Raw genomic sequence first — 18,618 nt, 5'->3', positions numbered from 1 at the left:
ATCTTTGACAGAACATTGCAAAATCATTGCCGCCCATTCACTCAGACTCACGTAATGTTGAGCGAAGCGAAGCACACGTCCTGCTAAACCGTTCAATTTAATAGCTTGATTATAGAGTGCTAACTGTCGACGTGCATACATCATTATATATTCCAACATTGTACCGAACGGTGAGAAATAGCACGCTAATCGATAATTGTAGGGAAGACGCGGCAGAACCGATCACCATTTCCGAATGTGAAGCCTGGTGTGACCGCGAATGTCGAAGCATTCTTTAATGTACACCCACGAACAAGACGGTTGTGATTAACCAGTCAATCATCGGGCACGTGACGATGATTGACCAAGGCGAATAAATAAACAACCGACACGATAAGCAGTAGCAGATAAGTTGTAAGAAAGCGGTTTTAACAGTTTATTGACTATCAAATGACTAATTTGTAGCTATACTATCTACGGGATATTTCATAACTTCTTATTCACTACACCATCACGAAATCTGCAAAACAAAATGGCGTTAGCTATTTGTGTTTTTAACCACAATCTAAATAAACCTATAGCACGTTGGTTCATACAAAATAGACAAACACGCACACTCACACATACACACACACTTCCCGGGGTATTATATATATACAGTTGAAATGCACTGCGATATGTCTTATCATGCGCGCGTTGGCGCATTCCTTGCAACGCGATAAGCTTGATTGGAACGAATGTCTTTTTGGCAACCCATTTTTCGATGTCATGTCCGTAAACCGCTGGGGAACGATCGAGTTACGTCTGGTAATGAAAAAATCACATCTTTTGTTTGCGGTCCATCACATCTAATGCTACCATGTGCCTCTAGAGTGCTCATCACACGTTATCGTTAGGAGACGCAGTAATTGTTTACCGCACTGACATCACCTTCCATCGGAGACAGAAGTAGCAAAACACGCGTACCAAAATCAACGTGCCACAGAGAGCGTAGACATCCTTCCAGAATTGATCACCCTCCATTGAAATCTCCGACAGGAACTTGGCAGGATATCTGCACGGCAAAAATAAATGGACCGTAGCTTATGTTGAAAATGGGTGCTAAACGCACTGTTTCTAAATACTAACCTGTAGTGGCAGTACGGTTTGAGCTCACAGTCGAGCGTCTCACGATTTTCGCCATAGATTGCATTGACGTAGCCCTCTAAACCGTAGCGTAGATAAGAGATGTGACTGCCCCATTTCAGGTAGCTCGGTAGATCGCGAAGCGTCACACCGAAACCGGCAAACATCATCATCGGGATGGTAAGCACGGGTCCGAGGAAGGTGCCGTTCTACACATGAACGAATGGTTGTACATGCAATAGAAGAAGGTAATGGCATAAGACGAAATGCCGTACTTCAGCAGCTAGATTGATGGCCGATAAGGCGAACAAAAGACCGGGCCACGATTACTCACCACCACGTTAAACCAGGCTCCGATCGTCAACCCGAGGCTCTGTGCTATCAGCACGATCAGCAGACTGATGGTGAAAAACATGCCAAAACGGAACCACTCCATCGGTTGACCGCTCATCAAGTATATAATGACGCTGAAGATTAGGCAGCAGAACACGGACAGCGGCAGATCGATGATGGAGACCGAGAGGTAGTAACACTTTAACGTGTACCATCGATTGAAATGTTCCTTGAGTATAACGCCCATCTCAGTGGGGACTATATTGTAGAAGATCGGGGGTGAACGAAAAAGAAACACGTTTACAATTCTCCGACACATGACCACACCAGCAGACGGTCTGCCGACAACCGGATAGGCCGCAAACGACCTCTCCCGGCTGGCTGTCAGATTTGTTTAACACTTACATGTCAGCACGGTCAGCATCATCGTGGCCATCATGTGGTGCATCAGGATCGAGAAGAGCAGATTGTAGTTGTCGAGCACGCGCGAACCCTCATTGCCGGCGTCGATGAACAGAAAGCCCAACATCGCCGCAATGATGATGTTCACCCCTATGCGCAGATGTGTTAGGGTAGCGTCCCGCTTTGCCTTGATAATGCCGCGCTGGATCAGAACCTTCAGCTGGTGGAGCTGGGACGTCGCCATCAAGTCTTCGTTCTGCTCGATGATCTTCTTGAGCGGGTATTTCTTCCGCAGTTGCTCCAGCTTTAGCAGCTTCCGCTTGTCGGTGAACCATTCCGTGCATTCACCATTGCCCATCTCCATCACCATGCGCTGGATCCGATCATCACCGTACTCCCCGCAGGCCAGCTCAATCACTGAGGGAAGAGGGAAACGGTTAGCATTGGTATAGATACCGATGGGTCGGGATAGACACTCACCATAATCGGCGGGATTGTGGTACACCGGGCAGGGCATATCGACGGACTGAAGGAACGGTACCAAGCTGTTGGTGCAGCCCTGATACATGCATTCTCCGTTCGAGAGTACGTACACCTGGTCGAACTCCTGAAACAACTTGGCAGACGGTTGATGGATGGTGCAGATGATCGTACGACCCTGCTTAGCGAGCTGCTTCAGCAGGTCTACGACCTGATTGCACGAGAAGCTATCCAAACCGCTGTGAGAAGGAGTACAGCATCATTAGCAACGGAGTATAGAGACTTCATGCGTGCAGTTTACTTACGTTGTTGGTTCGTCCAAGAACATAATGGTTGGATTGTTGATCAGCTCCAACGCAATCGAGAGACGTTTCCGCTGCCCACCAGATAGACGTTTGGTAATGGTAAACTGATGCTCGTACAGTCCCAAAACAGTGAGAATGTCTTCGATCTGAAATGAGTCACATACATAACTATCCTGCCTGAAATCACACACCATCACAGCTGCAGAAATCCCTCACGTACAATGGACTCCTTTTCATGCCGTGACACTTCTGGTCCCAGCTTTAAATCTGCCGCAATGCGCATGTTCTCCAGAACCGTCAGCAGTGTCTGCAAACGATCAACCTGTGTAATGTAGCAGGTCATCCGCCGGAAGCTATTCAGGTTGCGAATACGTCCATTGACGTAGACCGCGCCTTCGACACCTGTTTTCCGGTAGCCGGATAAGACATCCAGTAGTGTCGATTTGCCCGCTCCCGACGGACCCATGATGGCGATCAGTTGTGATCCTGGGAATTTGCCATTCACCTTATGCAGGATCTCTTTCTGGCCTGGAATGGAAATGGTTGCAGAGCGTTAATACACGCAGCGGTAGAATACGCCGTATCAAAACCCTTCCCCTATTAACCTTGGGCCACGAGCCGTCGATCGGGCGTAACATTTTACACACATGTGGTTCTTTTTCTTTTTTCTTGTTCTCCCTTCACAAACACTTGAAGCCCGGAAGGCCGAATGTGAGTAAACAAATCAAAATATTTTTCACACAAAAGAGTGCCACGACCCGTGACAAAATATCAGCAATCGATATCTTATCAGTAAACTGCTTCGTTCTGCCCCTCCAGTTGCAGCTTCCAGTGGGTGTTTCTTGCGTAAGAAACGTCGCCCATCGGAAAGGTACTACGGAGTGTGTACAATTGCGAAAAGGAAACATGGGATTTCAAAGTTCACACCATACGCTCACGGATTAGTGGGGTGTGAATGTTGTTGCAAGGAGGTTATGTGTGTGTCGTTTTAAAACAACATCCTTATTGCCAATGGGCAAAGTCCACTTACTCGTAACAAACCAACGTTCTAAGTCCAGTCCAACCAGGAACTGGAAGATACGCTTGATTCTTCAACAAAAAGCGAAAGGAAGTTGACAAATCCGAACTTCATCGAAACAAGTACGGAAGTCACGGAACTTATTTATTAAGGTTTGATAACACTAATGATGATTACACTTGTGTTTTGGACGAGTGTCGATCGTTAGAGCTAGTTCATCAACAACACCACAGAACCAGTTCAATCTGTTTGATTGGGCCAAGTAGCCCTACAATAACACGGTAAAGCACAAACCAGCCCTACCGTTTGACGTAAGCAAACGCATGATAAGCACCCCGGCCTAGCCTTGTAGCCTGAGGGACTAACGACAAATATAGAAAGGTTGATTCTCTTCCTCCTCGCAGCAGCTCCAAGGGATATTACCTAGGGCAGGTCAAAACAACTGTTCCTAGAGTAGCGATTACGGCGAGGACTATGACAGTTGTAAAGCGCTGGGAAGAATTACCAGTAACTCTCATCTAGTAGTCCTACTTCAGCGATGGTCGTCATGTACACGACCATTATCAGCAGGTGTCACACAATGGCGTTAGCTTATCCAGCCACATTGAGCGATAAGAAAATGACCAATACCTGCATGGTTAGTTGGCCAAAGGTCAATTTGAAGTGCGGGATTTCTTGGCGAGCGATTATGTGATTGAAGCGCCAATAAAGTATGGTTCAGGGAGGAACTTAAGTCTTCAACTTCAAACGATTATTTACGATTTACGATGTCTATTGAGAAGGTGTTAACAAAATGGAAAGTCGTTCACCATTCTCGAATGGCAGCCTGCAATGCTGCTCTGTTCATCGCACCTGACAACTTATACCCACGTTAAATGTAGGAATGGATTAAATACCTGTTCATAACACTCCAGTCGACACCCTCCTCGCGTTGGACTACAACACACATGAATCAATCATTTGTCTTGTCGTTCAAACGCCACTCCTAACGTCACGATTGCCCAGCTCGGTATGCCGATAGTTCAAGTTCATGTTTGCACTCGCCAGGACAAATGTTAAAGGACACACCGGTGCAACAGTGCGCACAAACCGGCTCGACCGATCCACTAACAAGATGCCCGGTTAAGCGACACTGCACCACAAGCCTCCGCGCAGCTCACGGACGCGTGCGAATCGTTCACACGCACGTGAGTCACTGCGTAGCAAAAATAAAGCCCGACGATGAGGAAGTGCTCCGGGCGGTGTACGTGAGAGTGGTGCAAGTGGTATCGCATCAGCATCAGCACCAGTAGTGAGAAATTAACGGCCTGCCACGATGTGATGCCGATCACGACCCTACACTAAGGAACCAGTTGACCGTGGCGAGAGGTCTCTTTATGCTGGGTTGGAAGTGGTGATAGAGTTACAAAAAAACAACAAATCCGTCTGTCACTGGGACGATCGTTCGATTAAATCGACACACTCCCAAGAAAGGGTGATAGTCGGGTGTTTCATTTGTCAAGTGTCTTATCATCACTTTCCTTTCTTTCACTCTGCGATTCTTTGTTCCTGGTGTTGTTGTTGTTGAGTATTTTTGTACTGGTGTCGAGTCGCAGCTACGTCTCGGGTGTCCTGCCCTGTAGACACTTCAAGGACACTTACAACAAGTCAGCGTGTTTGTGCGTTAGCGGCGAATGGCGCTTCTTCCGCTTTGATGGGAAATAAATTAAAAAAAACCCCTCAGAGGAAATGAACAACATATGCCAAAACCACGCTAACGATGGCGCTATTTGTTATTCTGCAAAGGTGAACCGCTAGTCCGTTAGATGAACATGAATAGCCAAGCATGCGATCAGAATATTAAGAAACGCTACGCATTGCAGGGGGGTATGTCTATTGCGAGGGTGCATGAATTACGTTTAGGCTGCGATCGAACCGTTTGAAACGTGTTATGCAGATGCAGGAAAAAGGAACTTTGGACGCGGCTGGGGTTGACATTACGGTCTGTTCTCGAAGCGTCTTAATTACACACCTGGGTAAACTGTCTAGCTCGGTACTGGTAAACTGTTACAAGCGCCAGACGAGTAGCAAAATTTGCCGCTTAAAAGTAACGCACAACGATATATGTAATTGGCTCTTTCATTATTTGACCAATTATTTGCCAAGTCATTATAATACCCTCCCTAAAAATCCTTCGCACAAAAATACAAATGTTTGCCAACCAAACCTCGCGGTTTTTGCAACAAATTGCACGAATTACCGGTGGCGGTTTACGTCCGTGTTTGGAGCGCCAACATTTGTGGATTATTGTTATCATCTTTCTTCAAGGTTTCGTCGATCGGTGTATTTGATCGCACATCGATGATGTGGCAGGTGTATGGATCGTCTCAAAAAAAATAACGATCATTGTTAGTATAAAACGTAAATGTACTGTCCTTGACTTTTCTTGTTAAAAACCACCCCTAGAAGGGAGCACGATCACAACTTCCCGGTATAATTGCTTCATTTCACAGTATTGTTGCTTTTTCCAATGAATCTCCTCTCGCCTGACGAGGGATGCTAATAAATGCAAATGGCCTACACGCAGCTCTGTACATTGCCTATCGGCTAAGAATGTGTGCGAGTGTCATCAGATTTCCACTATTTCTGCCCACCGGGTGCTGGTTAAAGCGGGTGTGCAAGAAACGTCACCTTCACCTAGCTTATCCTGACCTATCCCACCTAAACCCGCACAACGTTTCCATCTCGGTAAGCTGGTCCAATTATCAGTGCCAGTGCATCTTGCGGCCATTTCTTTGTTACACACAAAGGGAACCGTTCCGTTTCGATCTCCGGTAAAAAGGGGCGCGCGGAAACAAAACGTATCTTTCAGGGGTGATTTCGTTTGTCCCGGATTATCACTATGCGATCGCGGGTGTAACAGGCGCAACAACCAACAAACACAACTCATGAAAATTACATTCAAACACACTCGCGCGCTGCAATGGGAAGGTGATCGTCCTCCGTTCGTTTGGTTCGATTTTTGCAACGATCAGCACAAAGTAGGCTGCCACACGCTACCCCAGCATGGTTGATGCACTTGGTTTCGCCTACACGGTCACGTGTAGGCCCCCCCGCCGGAGGTTGGAACCTCTTGCTTACCTTTGCGAAACCCGAGACTAACGCAGTACGACACATCTTTGAACTGTATGTCGACCGGTTCGCGCGGTGGCAAATTTTGGAACGGCCGGATGTGTCCCTCGATGTCATGATTAGAGGGGAACGTGTTGGCGGTGTTGTTCCGTATCACCGCCTGTTCCATGTTGCGCGAATCCTTTCGATTTAGCGGTACCGTCGTTTGGTTGTACACCGGAGACGATTGAACCTCGGACAGGTTAGCCAGTGCGATGCCACGCACCTCCTGCTGCAGGATATCCATTTCCCGGGGGTGTTACGTCTTATCAGGTCACTCAAGAATTCGCTCGAAAGCTACTCCGCTACACAACTTCAAACGCAGCTGATGTTGAACCGTTTCTGTATCTCGAGAGGATGTCTCGAAGGGTTTGTTTATAGAGCCCTTGTCACTACCTCACGACACCGACAGTCTCTTCCAACACTCGCGCCTCTGGCAAAAGCTCTTCTATAAACACTTGTATGTACACGGCAGTCAATCACACAAATGTCGCATCATTCACATCGACCGAACGTTCACTCTGACCGACGTCCAGTGAACTTCTGACACTCGGACCCACTTACTACCGACGCCCTTAGCAACTTAGCTCAGCTGGTCGAGTTCTGTGTTGCGATAAAAACCAACCATTCGACACTGGAAGCAGGTTAGCAACCAAAATGCACATAGAGCGGACGTACTTCACTCACAAATGCACCACACGCCGTAAAAATGTCAAAAGGGAACTGAGCGCACAAACAAGCCGCGAACCAATAACCACCCAGTGTGTGTCGTATCGCCGAGGACCCCTTCTAACTCGAACCAGCGACAAAGAACTACTGATGCTGAACTAACGCAATCGAAGTCAGCAAACCGTGGCCCACCTCACGAGTGCGGCGATCGTCATCGGCGTATCGCGAACAAATCGCCACGTGCGATAGAGATGGCACGAGTGTCTTTGTTAACTCTCACGCCGTCCCGCCGTCGCTGTTGCATTCGGTCGCGATTGACCGTCTACTAAGGCGGGCAGTTATTTGTGCCGGTTAGGGATGAAGCTGGCCGTACGCGAGAGTTCAAGCGAGAAAACGAGACGAACGATTCTGAATTCGCATTCAGCTGATGGGTTGATAACGATTGATTCGGGAATGTGCAACGACGGAACTGCTACATTTCACCCTTCTATGAATCCGTCTTCGAACACGTCGGGAATTTACGCACCCACCCTACGCCAGGGGGATCGTCGTTATCTGGAGCGTTTGCCACATGGTTTGAAAGGTGTTTGTGTGTAAAACCTTCAAAAGTTTCATATCACTCGATTTCGATTATGCCGATAAGATTGGTTCGAAATTTGGATGGAACGTATCAGTAGACCTTGGAGCTGCACCAGCAAAGATATCAGCAGTGTTAATCCGCAAATGAATTCCTTGACTATTTCTGTAGCGTTGTGACGTTTGTGGGTTTAAAGTTTGAACAAAAACCTAACGGCAATAAGGCTCAAATCGAGACTCAATAATCGCTATTGGCGATCTAACTCCACTGAGTCATTGGGGCCTATAGTTGGACACACCGCAATTTCTATTTGCCCGTATTACTTCATAGCTACACGGGTTTTGGGATTGGGAAAGGTCGTCGCATCATACCGGAACCGGCTACGATCCAGGCTAATTGGTTGCACTTTGACACCCTCGCTTAGAACCGGATGGGGCAGCATTGAATCACCCCTAGACCTCGACCGTGCCGTGATACGGTTGACCCTGCAACGTGAGAAAATGCATTCGATAGAGGCAACAATCGGACCTTTTACCCATTCATAAATGCATCCAACACCAAGCATCGTCTTGCACTTCCCATGAGTCATTAGGCGTGAGAGGTTGGGTATCCAAAAAAACATCATCGCTTTGTTCGGACGCAGTCGGATGGGGAACTACGTGTCGCAAAATGATCGTTCCGATCATCCAGAACAAAACGGTTTCGTGGTAAACGGCTGATACGACTTTGATGTAGTTTGCGAAAAGCCTCTATTTGAGCTCTGTAATTATTTATCGAGCTACAAGCATCATCTGAACGGAATGACTTGCGCTTAGCGTGAGGTGCGGTCCACCTGAGACGATCGGATTGCGAGTGATCTTCAACTGGAAATGCGTGGTCATCGTTTGCGTTGGTTATCGATGAACATTCTGCAAATTATGATTACAAAGCGAGGTAAAAACATTTAAAATAGATATTATGTGTCCAATTTCAATTATTCCATCGGAGAAAAGTTAAGAACATATCGAAGAGCCTGCCTCATGTGCCATATATACCACAAAACCAGTTATAACACCCTCGGAGTCTACGGGAGATGTTGAGAGACGCCGGCACTAAATGGTGATTGTTTGACGTCAAGCGCAAATAATTATGCAGAAAATTTCCATCATATTTCACTCGAACACACTGTCGTGTAATGTTTGATTGCTGGAATCGTTTTGCAAGAAGCGATTGGTCACGACTTCTGTATATTGCCGGGAAACGGTACGGTATATTGACTTTAAAATTTCCACCGCATAGTTTCAGTGCATAGTGGTTAGAATCTTGTGAAGTTCCGATTGGTGACAGATTCTTCCAGAAAAAAACATAGAGGTTGCGCTTAATGAATCGTTTGAGAAGAGTAATTCATTTGAATCTTATGTGTGGAATCATTCAAAACAGGAATCAAAACCAAAAGGCTGACGACCGGTTGGAGAGGAGGAGGGAGGGTGAGATGGTACATGATGGATAAACTTCATGGATGACATCTTGGAGGATTCTTAAGTCTTTGTGGATTTATGAATCTTTAAAATAGACATTCAGATGCATTTGGATGCCTCCGTCTACATCAGATTCGTTTAGATTCAGTTCAAAAATTCTTTCAGATTTAAGAACCAGAATCAGATTCCCTCAACACTACATTAAAGCCAGGAGGAAGTCGCAAGTTCTCTCTAGAAGTATTTGGAGGTTATGTACAAACGTTCAGCACAAATGCTTCGCCTCAGCAGCCATTGTAGCTCCCAGTTTTCCTTCTATATATAGCCCCATTCACAAACAGTAATTGTTAACCTGTTCGCCTACTACCCGGTGACACGGTGGTTTGGTGCCGTGAACAGTAATGACACACTAACTTCCTTCGTACCAGGCATGGCGCAGAGCAAACCATTAATTTAGCCGGTTTAACGGCAAACCTCGAGCTTGACACTTCCGCTTTCGCTAGACCCGAGCGAGAAGTGCGACAGACATTGACTATCCCCCCATTACCTGCAGCAACGTGATGTGTGCTGCCGGGAGATGATGGGACACGCGTATCTCGACGCGTGTCCGATCCTGACATTGACCGTTTAATGTAAAACGGATGTATCAGTTTGGTAGCCGTGCAGGTAGTTGCTTGTGAATTATGCCACATCTTTCCAACCATTATTCATCATTCGGCTGTTACAGACAGTGGCTTGAATTCCCAATTTTGTAATTTCCCTGGCAGAATAGTGCGGAACGGGTGAAACAACACAGAAGACACTCAATGATGCAATGAGCGTGAAGCTAAAACATGTCAAATGTGTTTCACTCTCACTCTTAACACCACAATCATCGATGTGAGATGTGCGTATGCCGGGAACGGATTGCCTTCCGCGGTGGATGCGTTCCCATTCAATCATGAAAGTGCAAAACAATCGCCCTGCACTCAAACACGGTAGCCGATAAGAACCCGTAAGAAGGCCCCCGCGGTGGCAAGGAAACGCTCTCGTTTACAGCCTGTAAGGCGGCTCGAAAACAAACACTTTTTCCAACACCTACCCTTCCCATTTATTACCACATCAAAAACGGATGGTAAAGAACAACGCCCAAGGGGGTTCGTCTTCCACCGCCGAGCGGCAATTGCGGACAGCATCGTTCCGTCTTCTGCGACGAAGCCCGCTCGGCGAGCAAAGTGCACCATTCTGACGTCAACCGTCAAACCATCACTGACACTGGCCCTTCGGCCCTTGCCGCAGATGGCCTTCTGTTCATTGGCCTAGTAAATATTGCCTTAACATTAACACCCGCTCCACGCATGGTCGCTCCAACACGCTGCCCAAGATTACTACATTCCCCGTTCTCGAGAAAGAGGTCGATGGTCGAAAAGGAAACGGCAGCCGGCTCCTGCTGCAACTGTCGAAATCGTTAGCCGAAGAAGTTTGTTTCCAGCTTATCAGTTCTTCCGTATACTTGTGGTCGAAGCTTGGAGGCAGCATGCGTGGGAAACGTGTCCGCATATTCGTCAAAAAATTCACCACACAACGACACGATGAAGACGGGTCGGGAGCAAGGTTTAACGTTCATTAGCATATTGCGATGCGGTAATTAATAATGTTACCACTCCAACTGTTTACTACACAAATTTCGTTAGCGGTGAGGTTTCGTGCTTGGAATATTCGTGCGGTTCCACAGTTCAATCAGTGCCCTTGGGTTGAGTCGCAAGAAACGTTTCCCCGTATCTCTCGGCACCTGTAATCAATGAAACGAAATCGAACTTGAACTTTGATCACCCGGGCTTGCGGGCTGATATCTCCAACTTGTAATCGGAAACTCCTTGTGGACCACAGCGATACAGAGTGTGGTCAGATTCTTCAAAGATCAAAGTCCTGTGACACACCGTGAAGGAAATTAATGCAACATGATAGAAATAAAATACTTTATTAGGAACGCTCAACCTTACTTCGAGTACTAGTTATTTATCAACAAAACAAGGAGATCTTAATGTTACGGTTCGCGAGTCCTAATTGCTCTACACACTCTAAAAAGTGTACACAGCTGCCTAGTTTTACAATAGCAACAAACAACACCCATTGTAAATACGAGGAACAATGTAATAATGAGTGTCAATTGATCAAAATCGACAAGAGTTTTGTTGGAATTTGATATTACCCAGGTTAGTCTGACCTCTCCAGCTCTATTTTTTGCGTAACAATCGAACTGATCAGCCTCTGACGGGGATATGACAATCATGAAGTTGGTGTTCGGAAGCTGAACGTCATCTTTAAACCATCGATACTCTGGCATAGGCCTGGCGTTCACATTACAACTCAGAAGTAGTGGTATATAAGATTTTGCCACCACCATGCGCGATCTGTGTTGAACGCTTATATATGGCTGTACGATTGTGAAAGTTAAACGTTTCGTTACCAAAGATCCATTCCGATGCTTCGATTGACATTCTATTTGGTTCTCGGATAGGGAAAGATCAGCCACCGTGAATTCTGCCACCCAACTGAAGTTGTATTGCTGTCCCCGTACTTGATGTCGCTGATTTTGGGCGTAGAATGTGAAGCTGTCAGTAAAATTGTAATAATCGACGGAGCATCGGACCGTAATAGAATCTCCCGCATAGATCACGGTGTTTGGATGTAACTCTTGCAGCATTATGGTTTCTCGCTGATTACGTCGAAACAGTTTAGAGCGCGTATAGGATGTGCCTTCGGAGTTCGCAGCTTTACAGTTCACTATTCCAGGTGATAAATGTGAACCGAGAACTCGTACACTTTCTTTGAAAGTAATTGTGCTGATATTACTGTATGTGGTTGTCTGGAAAAGGAAATGCAAGTACATTTCGATACAGATATGAAAAATTGTGGTCTTTACCTCGTCTAGAGTTACTGTTGAACTGTTGCAATTGTTCCACTCAAGCGATGGACATGGTGTGAAGGAAAAGGTCACTTTGGGCGCCGGAATTGCTATGCCCCAGCATGATATTTCAATCATTTCCGTATCTGGTAGAATTATAATATCGTTCATCATCGGCTTAGGTTTACCTGCAAAGCGTTATGCACGTGTAAGCAATGCGCTACCTTATCCGCTAGCATAATCATTCAAAGTACCGTTTAAAATCACATACAAGTAGTATGTTTTTGCAGTCACACTGTTTCCGAAATTTCCGATGCACAACACTAATAACACGCGCTGAAATATATCGTTGATAATGTGAGGCATTTTACACCTTTATTTACAGTGTTAGTTTTCGATTTTATCCATACGGGTTACAACCTAGAACTAACCAGCATTTAATGTTGAGAATGTTGGTCCACTTCGTTCAAGTTCTCCAATGAGATATACGTGCTCCAATGAATCATTTATTGCTCTAGAAAATTAACATGAATCATTTTCGATTAAGTAGCACAAAGAATTTATGTTTTCTCTCACTCACGACTGCAATATTATAGTGACGTTGAATATATAATAAGAGATACCAACCCTGATTGTATACCTATTACGTGCAAATTAGTTTGCTTCATGGCAAATATTTACTAACGACCAGTGCTAACGGTCGCATTTAGCATTTTTTTTAAATAGGCATAAAATATTTGAAATTCCATAAATCATGAAGCAGTCCCGTTGTGCGCGGCCGCTGTCAAAAAAACGAATGGCAAACTGTCAAAATCCCGTCGTGCCATCGTCGCTGTCATTATTTTCTGTCCTCGCAAGTTTTGTGCGTTCAAGAATTGATGTTTTTTGTGTTGAGCCAACGAAATCTGGACCGGAAAAGGGTCACATTCCTTCTCCCGGTCAACGCTGGACGTTGTTCCTTTGTGTGCGATAATCGAACGAGCGCACCGTTGCTGTAGTGCCGAATTTTCCTCGGCGGCACAGTGTTGGTACACAGCTCGGCATAAACGGGTGCCTGTGCGGGTTCTCGCCACTAGCTAGGCGAAAGAAAGTGTGTGTATAATCTTGGTGAAAATAACAAAACGGGGTGAAAAACGAACCACCCCCCCTGAAGCTGAATTTGGTAACGGAAAGGTGACATTGGTGTGTTACAAAGTGATGTGAAACGGTGTGGCCGCGTCTTGGCCACGAAACCCCGGTAAGTTGTTCCTTTTTGCATACACACATCACCTTATCACCCGCGCAACCCTCCGCAAAACAACAAACACACAAGAAGTGGACGGTGTGGTTGGGTGTTGGGGTTGAAAATACTTACTTTGACAGAACGCGAGGGAGCAGTTGGGAAAAACCCAATGTTCGCCGTGGCAACAAATCTGATACCTCCCATAGACACCTCCGGCCTTTGTTTACTTCGGTGGTGGTTGCGAAATTTGAATAATCGTGAGCTTACTGCAGAAGAAAAAAAACATACCATGGTTCGTCCCTGACTGATAAGATACATCAAACAAGCAGCTGGGGGTACGGCATATACCGTGGAAGTGGGCTGCATTTCCGACCGCTTCATTAGCGGATGATATTGATTATCTGTCATTTCAGTCTCACCAATAAAAAAAAAAACGAAGATCCGTGACGAAACGCTTTTCCATCGTAAACACACATGATAACGTGTGCGGGCAGTGGAACCGATCGTGTCAATTCCTCCATCCTATGCCATCGATACGGTTTTGTGTACGAACCTCATTAACTGCAGCGAACCGGAAACCGGATTTTATCTATCGATCAAACAATATGAAGTAATCGAAATTGATAACGGAAAGGGTATTATAAAGATTGTAGTCTATATTTAATATGTTTTAAATGGGTTAGAGTTCTTGACAGTGCTTAGAAGCAGTAACTGGTTGCTTTGGACCAGGCCATATGCACGGAACAGTCCCCAAAGCTGGTAGACCATTACCCAATCAATGGTATTCCAAATATCTCGCTAACGAATAATGGGAATTAAGATATGGGAGTATATGTTGAAAGTGCATGGAATTCGACTTATCGACTAGTTGGTTTAAATATGGCTATTATAGTTTAAACATTTTGAATATAATTTCGTCTCCCTCAAACCTGTGTTGTCAGTGTCAATCTGCGGTTTCTCCCTTAGGACACCTTATCAATATGCAGAGAATGTGCGTTTAATTATAGAATTTTAATCCTCATCGTGTAGAATCACGTCGTTGCTCTCCTGCTCAATATTGCAATCTCGCCAGTATGCTGCGTTCACTTGGAACATCTTTTCCTTTCAGGGAACATTTGTTTTTTGCATTTTGTTCGTTTTTGAGAAACGAACGAAAAAGGTTGCATCCCCGATGGTACGATGGTACGTGTAAATCCTTATCCGTCGCTGAGTAGGTCGCCCATTAACTTTCCTTACCGCGGCTTCACGGGGCGGTCAACAATCCCAAAAGTGCAGTTTGATGGTGATAAATGGTGGTTCCACCCTCCCACGCTATAATATCGGTGGTATCACATCCCCATCACTCCCACACACACATAAAGTACGCAACGGGAAGGAAGATAGCCAGGTCAGCGAAAGCGTCTTGAGTGATCCTCAATATAATGTCCCAGCATGTACATCCTTTTGGGTGGCCAGAACGCTATCGGGGAGTGATTATCCTCACCATCAGTGTTCATGATGGAACGGTTTCGAAACGGTCCGATGACGTGCTCCATCTTCTAACACCGCGTTGTAGATGAAAGGACGTCACACTGGAGGATGGTTCCAGAGCACAGGGTGGTTCCAGTCAATGTTCTCTCTCCACACAATACACCGGTTTCATAAAAATGGATTTCCACATGGTTCTTTTTTTTTGTTTCAAATTCCGTACTTCTTTTTCTCAAAGAAAAACATAAAAATACACGCACACTGGCAGGAAACTGAGGCAACACCTCTGTATGTGTATGTATGCGCCTTGGAAAGGGCTTTCAGGCGTGGTTACGAGCGAAACCTCCATCAGAGCAACCGTTGTATTGATCTGTGTGGAAAAACCCTTCGGAAAAGTGTGTGCAAATGAGTGAATTTGTGAAGGTGGGGGTGGGCAGCAAGTTCGCATACTAACACAACGTTATGGCGTATGTTGCTATGTTCGCACACATACGAACAAAACAAGCAAAAAGGCAACCAACACACACTCATAATTATCCTGCGTAGGATGGGTGGGGAAAATACGGATGGATGGGAAATCCTGGCAGGAAGAGGGAACGCAAGAAGTACATTTTTATGTGGAAAAGCTGAAAATAAATGTGTGTCCTTGTCGTTAGTGCGACAAAAACAGTGCGTCTTCCAGTAAATGGACGATATCGATGGTCTAGAACGGCATTAACAGTTTGTGATGGCTGATTGTTTTTTCCACACTTTTGTGAAACTTTTTTGTAGAGTCAGCGATACTTGTATACAAATGTTGTTTTATTGAAATCTATCAAGAAATACATAAATTATATTGTTTATGTTATATTATGTTATAGAGAATATAACTGAATTTATCTTAAGAAACATAAAAGTTTCCCCTTAAACTGGTTTCATAACTTGTACAAAACCGAACAACCAGTAATGAAAAGTAATGCCAAAATTCGACTCTCTTTGGAAGGATAAACATTCATTCAACATTTCTTGTGCAGAGACTTTTCCTGCAGGCTGCGGCAACCGACGCGCCGCTATCGGGCCTGAATGCACAACTACAAGCGCAACTGGCAATGGTGAATTGTGCCAGTTTTCCTGCTGGCTACCAATTTTCCGAACGCTCCGCATCCTCCACCACATCCACTCCACACCGAAGGCCGTTTGCATGCCGACGCTGCCGCGCTCCCTTGCAGATGTGTTTGTGCGCGGGACGGGATTTCAGATTGTGCCACTCGGCTGCTTATCCATCTTTTTTTTTTTGGTGCAGCATGAGCAGCATTCCGGCACACGGCACCACCGCGTTGGCCATCAACTTCACCGCCCTTTTTATTGTGTGCCCGTGCAGAAACGTCTCCCAGTCGTTCGCGTTCGCATCGGTCGCTCTCTAAGGGCCAATCTTTTGATCATCATTTTGAGATTCAACGCGCGTTTCGGTGGCTGTTGTCACCATACGGCCCGGTTGCTGCTATCTTTATTTTCTGCTTCGATACGAAGGATATGCCAGGTTTTGATTGTGCGGCTGGTGGATGGGGACAGGTTGTACCGTGGAGGGATAGCGAGGCGCTGAAGGATGAATGGAAAAGGCAGGTCGCTTTCTTAGCGTGTTGGTGTGTGCAAAAAAGGGAAAATCGATTTCGGACGCGCGTTTTGCGTTTGACGTCATACGGTTTGAAGGGAAATACAGACAAATGTTCTCGAGCGGTTCGGTTGTCGATTCGGCAAATAGTACTGGCAAGAACGTTGGGGGAAAATCGACGAACTCTGCACGAAAAGACCCACAATTTGTCGGCACTGGACCACTTGTGTATGGATGGCTCTGCAGAAAGGACTGAAATACCAAATATTCCAGGCTGCACGAGGGTTTAAAAGGCAAAATTGTATTTCGTAAAAAATATTAGTACAAATATTAGTATTAGTTGTATTATAAATTTTGAAAATAATTGCACCTCAGCACATATGTTTGCATCCAATAATGTAATAACTGAAAAGCAACTTCAGAAAGGGACACAACTTAATTGCGTTCACCGAGGACAGCTGACAATGTTTGAAATCAATATTGATTTTCAGTAAATGAAAACCTATCAATGTTTCGAGGCCATCCAGACAGGAAGGATACGGATGTCCACAGTGACCTGATGCTTTGGCAAAGCGAATAAGATACTGACTGGCAAGCAACAAGGTTGGAAAAAAGGCGGTCAGTGTATCAAATTTCTTTCATGTGCTCCCCAGTGTTAGCTTCCTCCCTCCCATTGAGAACTAGCAGGAACGATGCTTCCATCAGTGTGTCTCTTTCCTTCAAACTTTTTAAACGCTCGGTAATGAGTTCGGAACATCCTTCAATTGTCACTCCGAAGGTGCACTGTGTGGTAATATTTCCCGTTTTTTCATTGCAGTGTTAAGGAAGTCTCCGTTTTAAGATTCACTTTGTGGATACCGTCACACACACACACATGTAAAGAACCGGATGTTTTATAAAATACACTTGGCACAGTGCGGCGATGAACGGCCCAGGAAATGTATTGTCTATGCTAAGGAATACCGTGTTCTTCAGGTGTGTCAGGCACCCCATGAACAGGAGATGCAACGTAGTGGTGCTCGGCAACGTCAACAGTTGAACAAACAACGCGCCACGTCACATTGCACGTGTCAACGAAGGGACGAGCATCACCTGTGCCTGTATAAGCCCCGTATCTTCGACGTCGTCGTCCAACCTGTCGCCTAATTATGCCATTCGCATAAACCGCAAAAAAAGACAGAATGAGAGAATGCTGGCAAACAGCACATGGGACATGCGGAAGAAACGTGCTACACTCGACAAAAGCGTTGTGCACACGGAAATGCAATAGAAATTTAATGCCACGTAAGGCTCGGCGACCGCATTCCCGCTAACCAACCGAAACTGGGGCTACACAAAAACTGTATGCACTAAATAGCAGGAAAACTGAAAAGGAAAATACGAGCACAAATGTAACTTGATGAGAGGATACGGTTGAATCCACCGAAAAGGGTTGTACATGGTGAAACATTCATGAGTGCGTTGCATTCATTTTAATTAGCGTTGCATCAAACCGTAGATAAATTTAGTACATACTTTTAGTACTAAAACGCTGTACTAGTTAGTGTGTTCCTTACACTATTTAGACGAAAAACCTGAAAACAACGTTTTAAAACTTAGTAATTTTCCATGGAAAATTAGTAGCCTTTTATGTAAGACATCCGGTAGACACCCGATAGAGTTGCGAAAAGGAAGTGCGAAATCCTCTTCTATTGGGCAGTGGGAGATTTTTGGTTCTTCACATCAGTCGGGGTGTTTTACTCTGGATACCAACAGGCATTCGTTGCTGTTGGTGTCGTTTTCCATCGGTAGGAAGCAAAAAGGCCGAAGAGAAACATCATTTTATGGAGCCGGCGGGTGCCTGATGGTTGCCTTCCTAAGGGGACACCCCGTCTGAGTGGTGTGTGTGTATGTATGTAATACCACCACCTGAAAAGGAAGTGTGAATATGCGGTAAGGAGGGAAACAATCCCTACCATT

The 18,618-nt window shown here is 45.5% G+C and overlaps 3 protein-coding genes across 8 annotated transcripts in view; 1 reads left to right on the top strand and 2 right to left on the bottom strand.

The window, feature by feature from the left end:
• LOC128303300 (stress-activated protein kinase JNK) overlaps positions 1–18,618 on the top strand; it is a 284,621-nt gene that overhangs the window by 212,635 nt on the left and 53,368 nt on the right. For 5 of the 6 annotated variants that reach the window (XM_053040213.1, XM_053040212.1, XM_053040211.1 and 2 more), the window contains exon 1: positions 13,223–13,616. The exons of the other annotated variant lie outside the window; for it this stretch is intronic. The gene's annotated coding sequence lies outside the window, so the exon portion shown is untranslated. Of the gene's footprint in view, positions 1–13,222; positions 13,617–18,618 lie in introns of those variants that run through there. 6 annotated transcript variants of the gene reach the window in all.
• LOC128303294 (ATP-binding cassette subfamily G member 4) lies at positions 398–7,406 on the bottom strand. Its single transcript, XM_053040193.1, has 8 exons — positions 6,763–7,406; positions 2,845–3,152; positions 2,625–2,770; positions 2,320–2,558; positions 1,843–2,256; positions 1,439–1,695; positions 1,108–1,313; positions 398–1,033 (listed from the first exon to the last, which is right to left on the bottom strand). The coding sequence occupies exons 1-8, from the start codon at positions 7,037–7,039 to the stop codon at positions 892–894; spliced, it is 1,989 nt and encodes a 662-aa protein (XP_052896153.1). The 5' UTR covers positions 7,040–7,406; the 3' UTR covers positions 398–891.
• On the bottom strand, positions 11,519–12,745 carry LOC128305768 (protein ver-1-like). The gene is made up of 3 exons (XM_053043366.1): positions 12,634–12,745; positions 12,398–12,567; positions 11,519–12,340 (listed from the first exon to the last, which is right to left on the bottom strand). The coding sequence occupies exons 1-3, from the start codon at positions 12,743–12,745 to the stop codon at positions 11,519–11,521; spliced, it is 1,104 nt and encodes a 367-aa protein (XP_052899326.1).

This window comes from Anopheles moucheti, chromosome 3 (genome assembly GCF_943734755.1).
Source record: "Anopheles moucheti chromosome 3, idAnoMoucSN_F20_07, whole genome shotgun sequence".
Lineage (NCBI taxonomy): Eukaryota > Metazoa > Arthropoda > Insecta > Diptera > Culicidae > Anopheles > Anopheles moucheti.
The sequence above is the reverse complement of the archived record's forward strand: the minus strand, read 5'-3'. Positions and strand labels throughout refer to the sequence as shown.

Coding starts and splice junctions, on each gene's coding strand:
- LOC128303294 (XM_053040193.1), bottom strand. CDS start 7,039: ATGGATATCCTGCAGCAGGAGGTGCGTGGCATCGCACTGGCTAACCTG. Junction 2,559..2,624: donor TTCTTGGACGAACCAACAAC/GTAAGTAAACTG, acceptor TCCTTCTCACAG/CGGTTTGGATAGCTTCTCGT. Junction 1,034..1,107: donor AAACCGTACTGCCACTACAG/GTTAGTATTTAG, acceptor TTTGCCGTGCAG/ATATCCTGCCAAGTTCCTGT.
- LOC128305768 (XM_053043366.1), bottom strand. CDS start 12,745: ATGCCTCACATTATCAACGATATATTTCAGCGCGTGTTATTAGTGTTG. Junction 12,568..12,633: donor CTTGTATGTGATTTTAAACG/GTACTTTGAATG, acceptor AACGCTTTGCAG/GTAAACCTAAGCCGATGATG. Junction 12,341..12,397: donor CAACAGTAACTCTAGACGAG/GTAAAGACCACA, acceptor TTCCTTTTCCAG/ACAACCACATACAGTAATAT.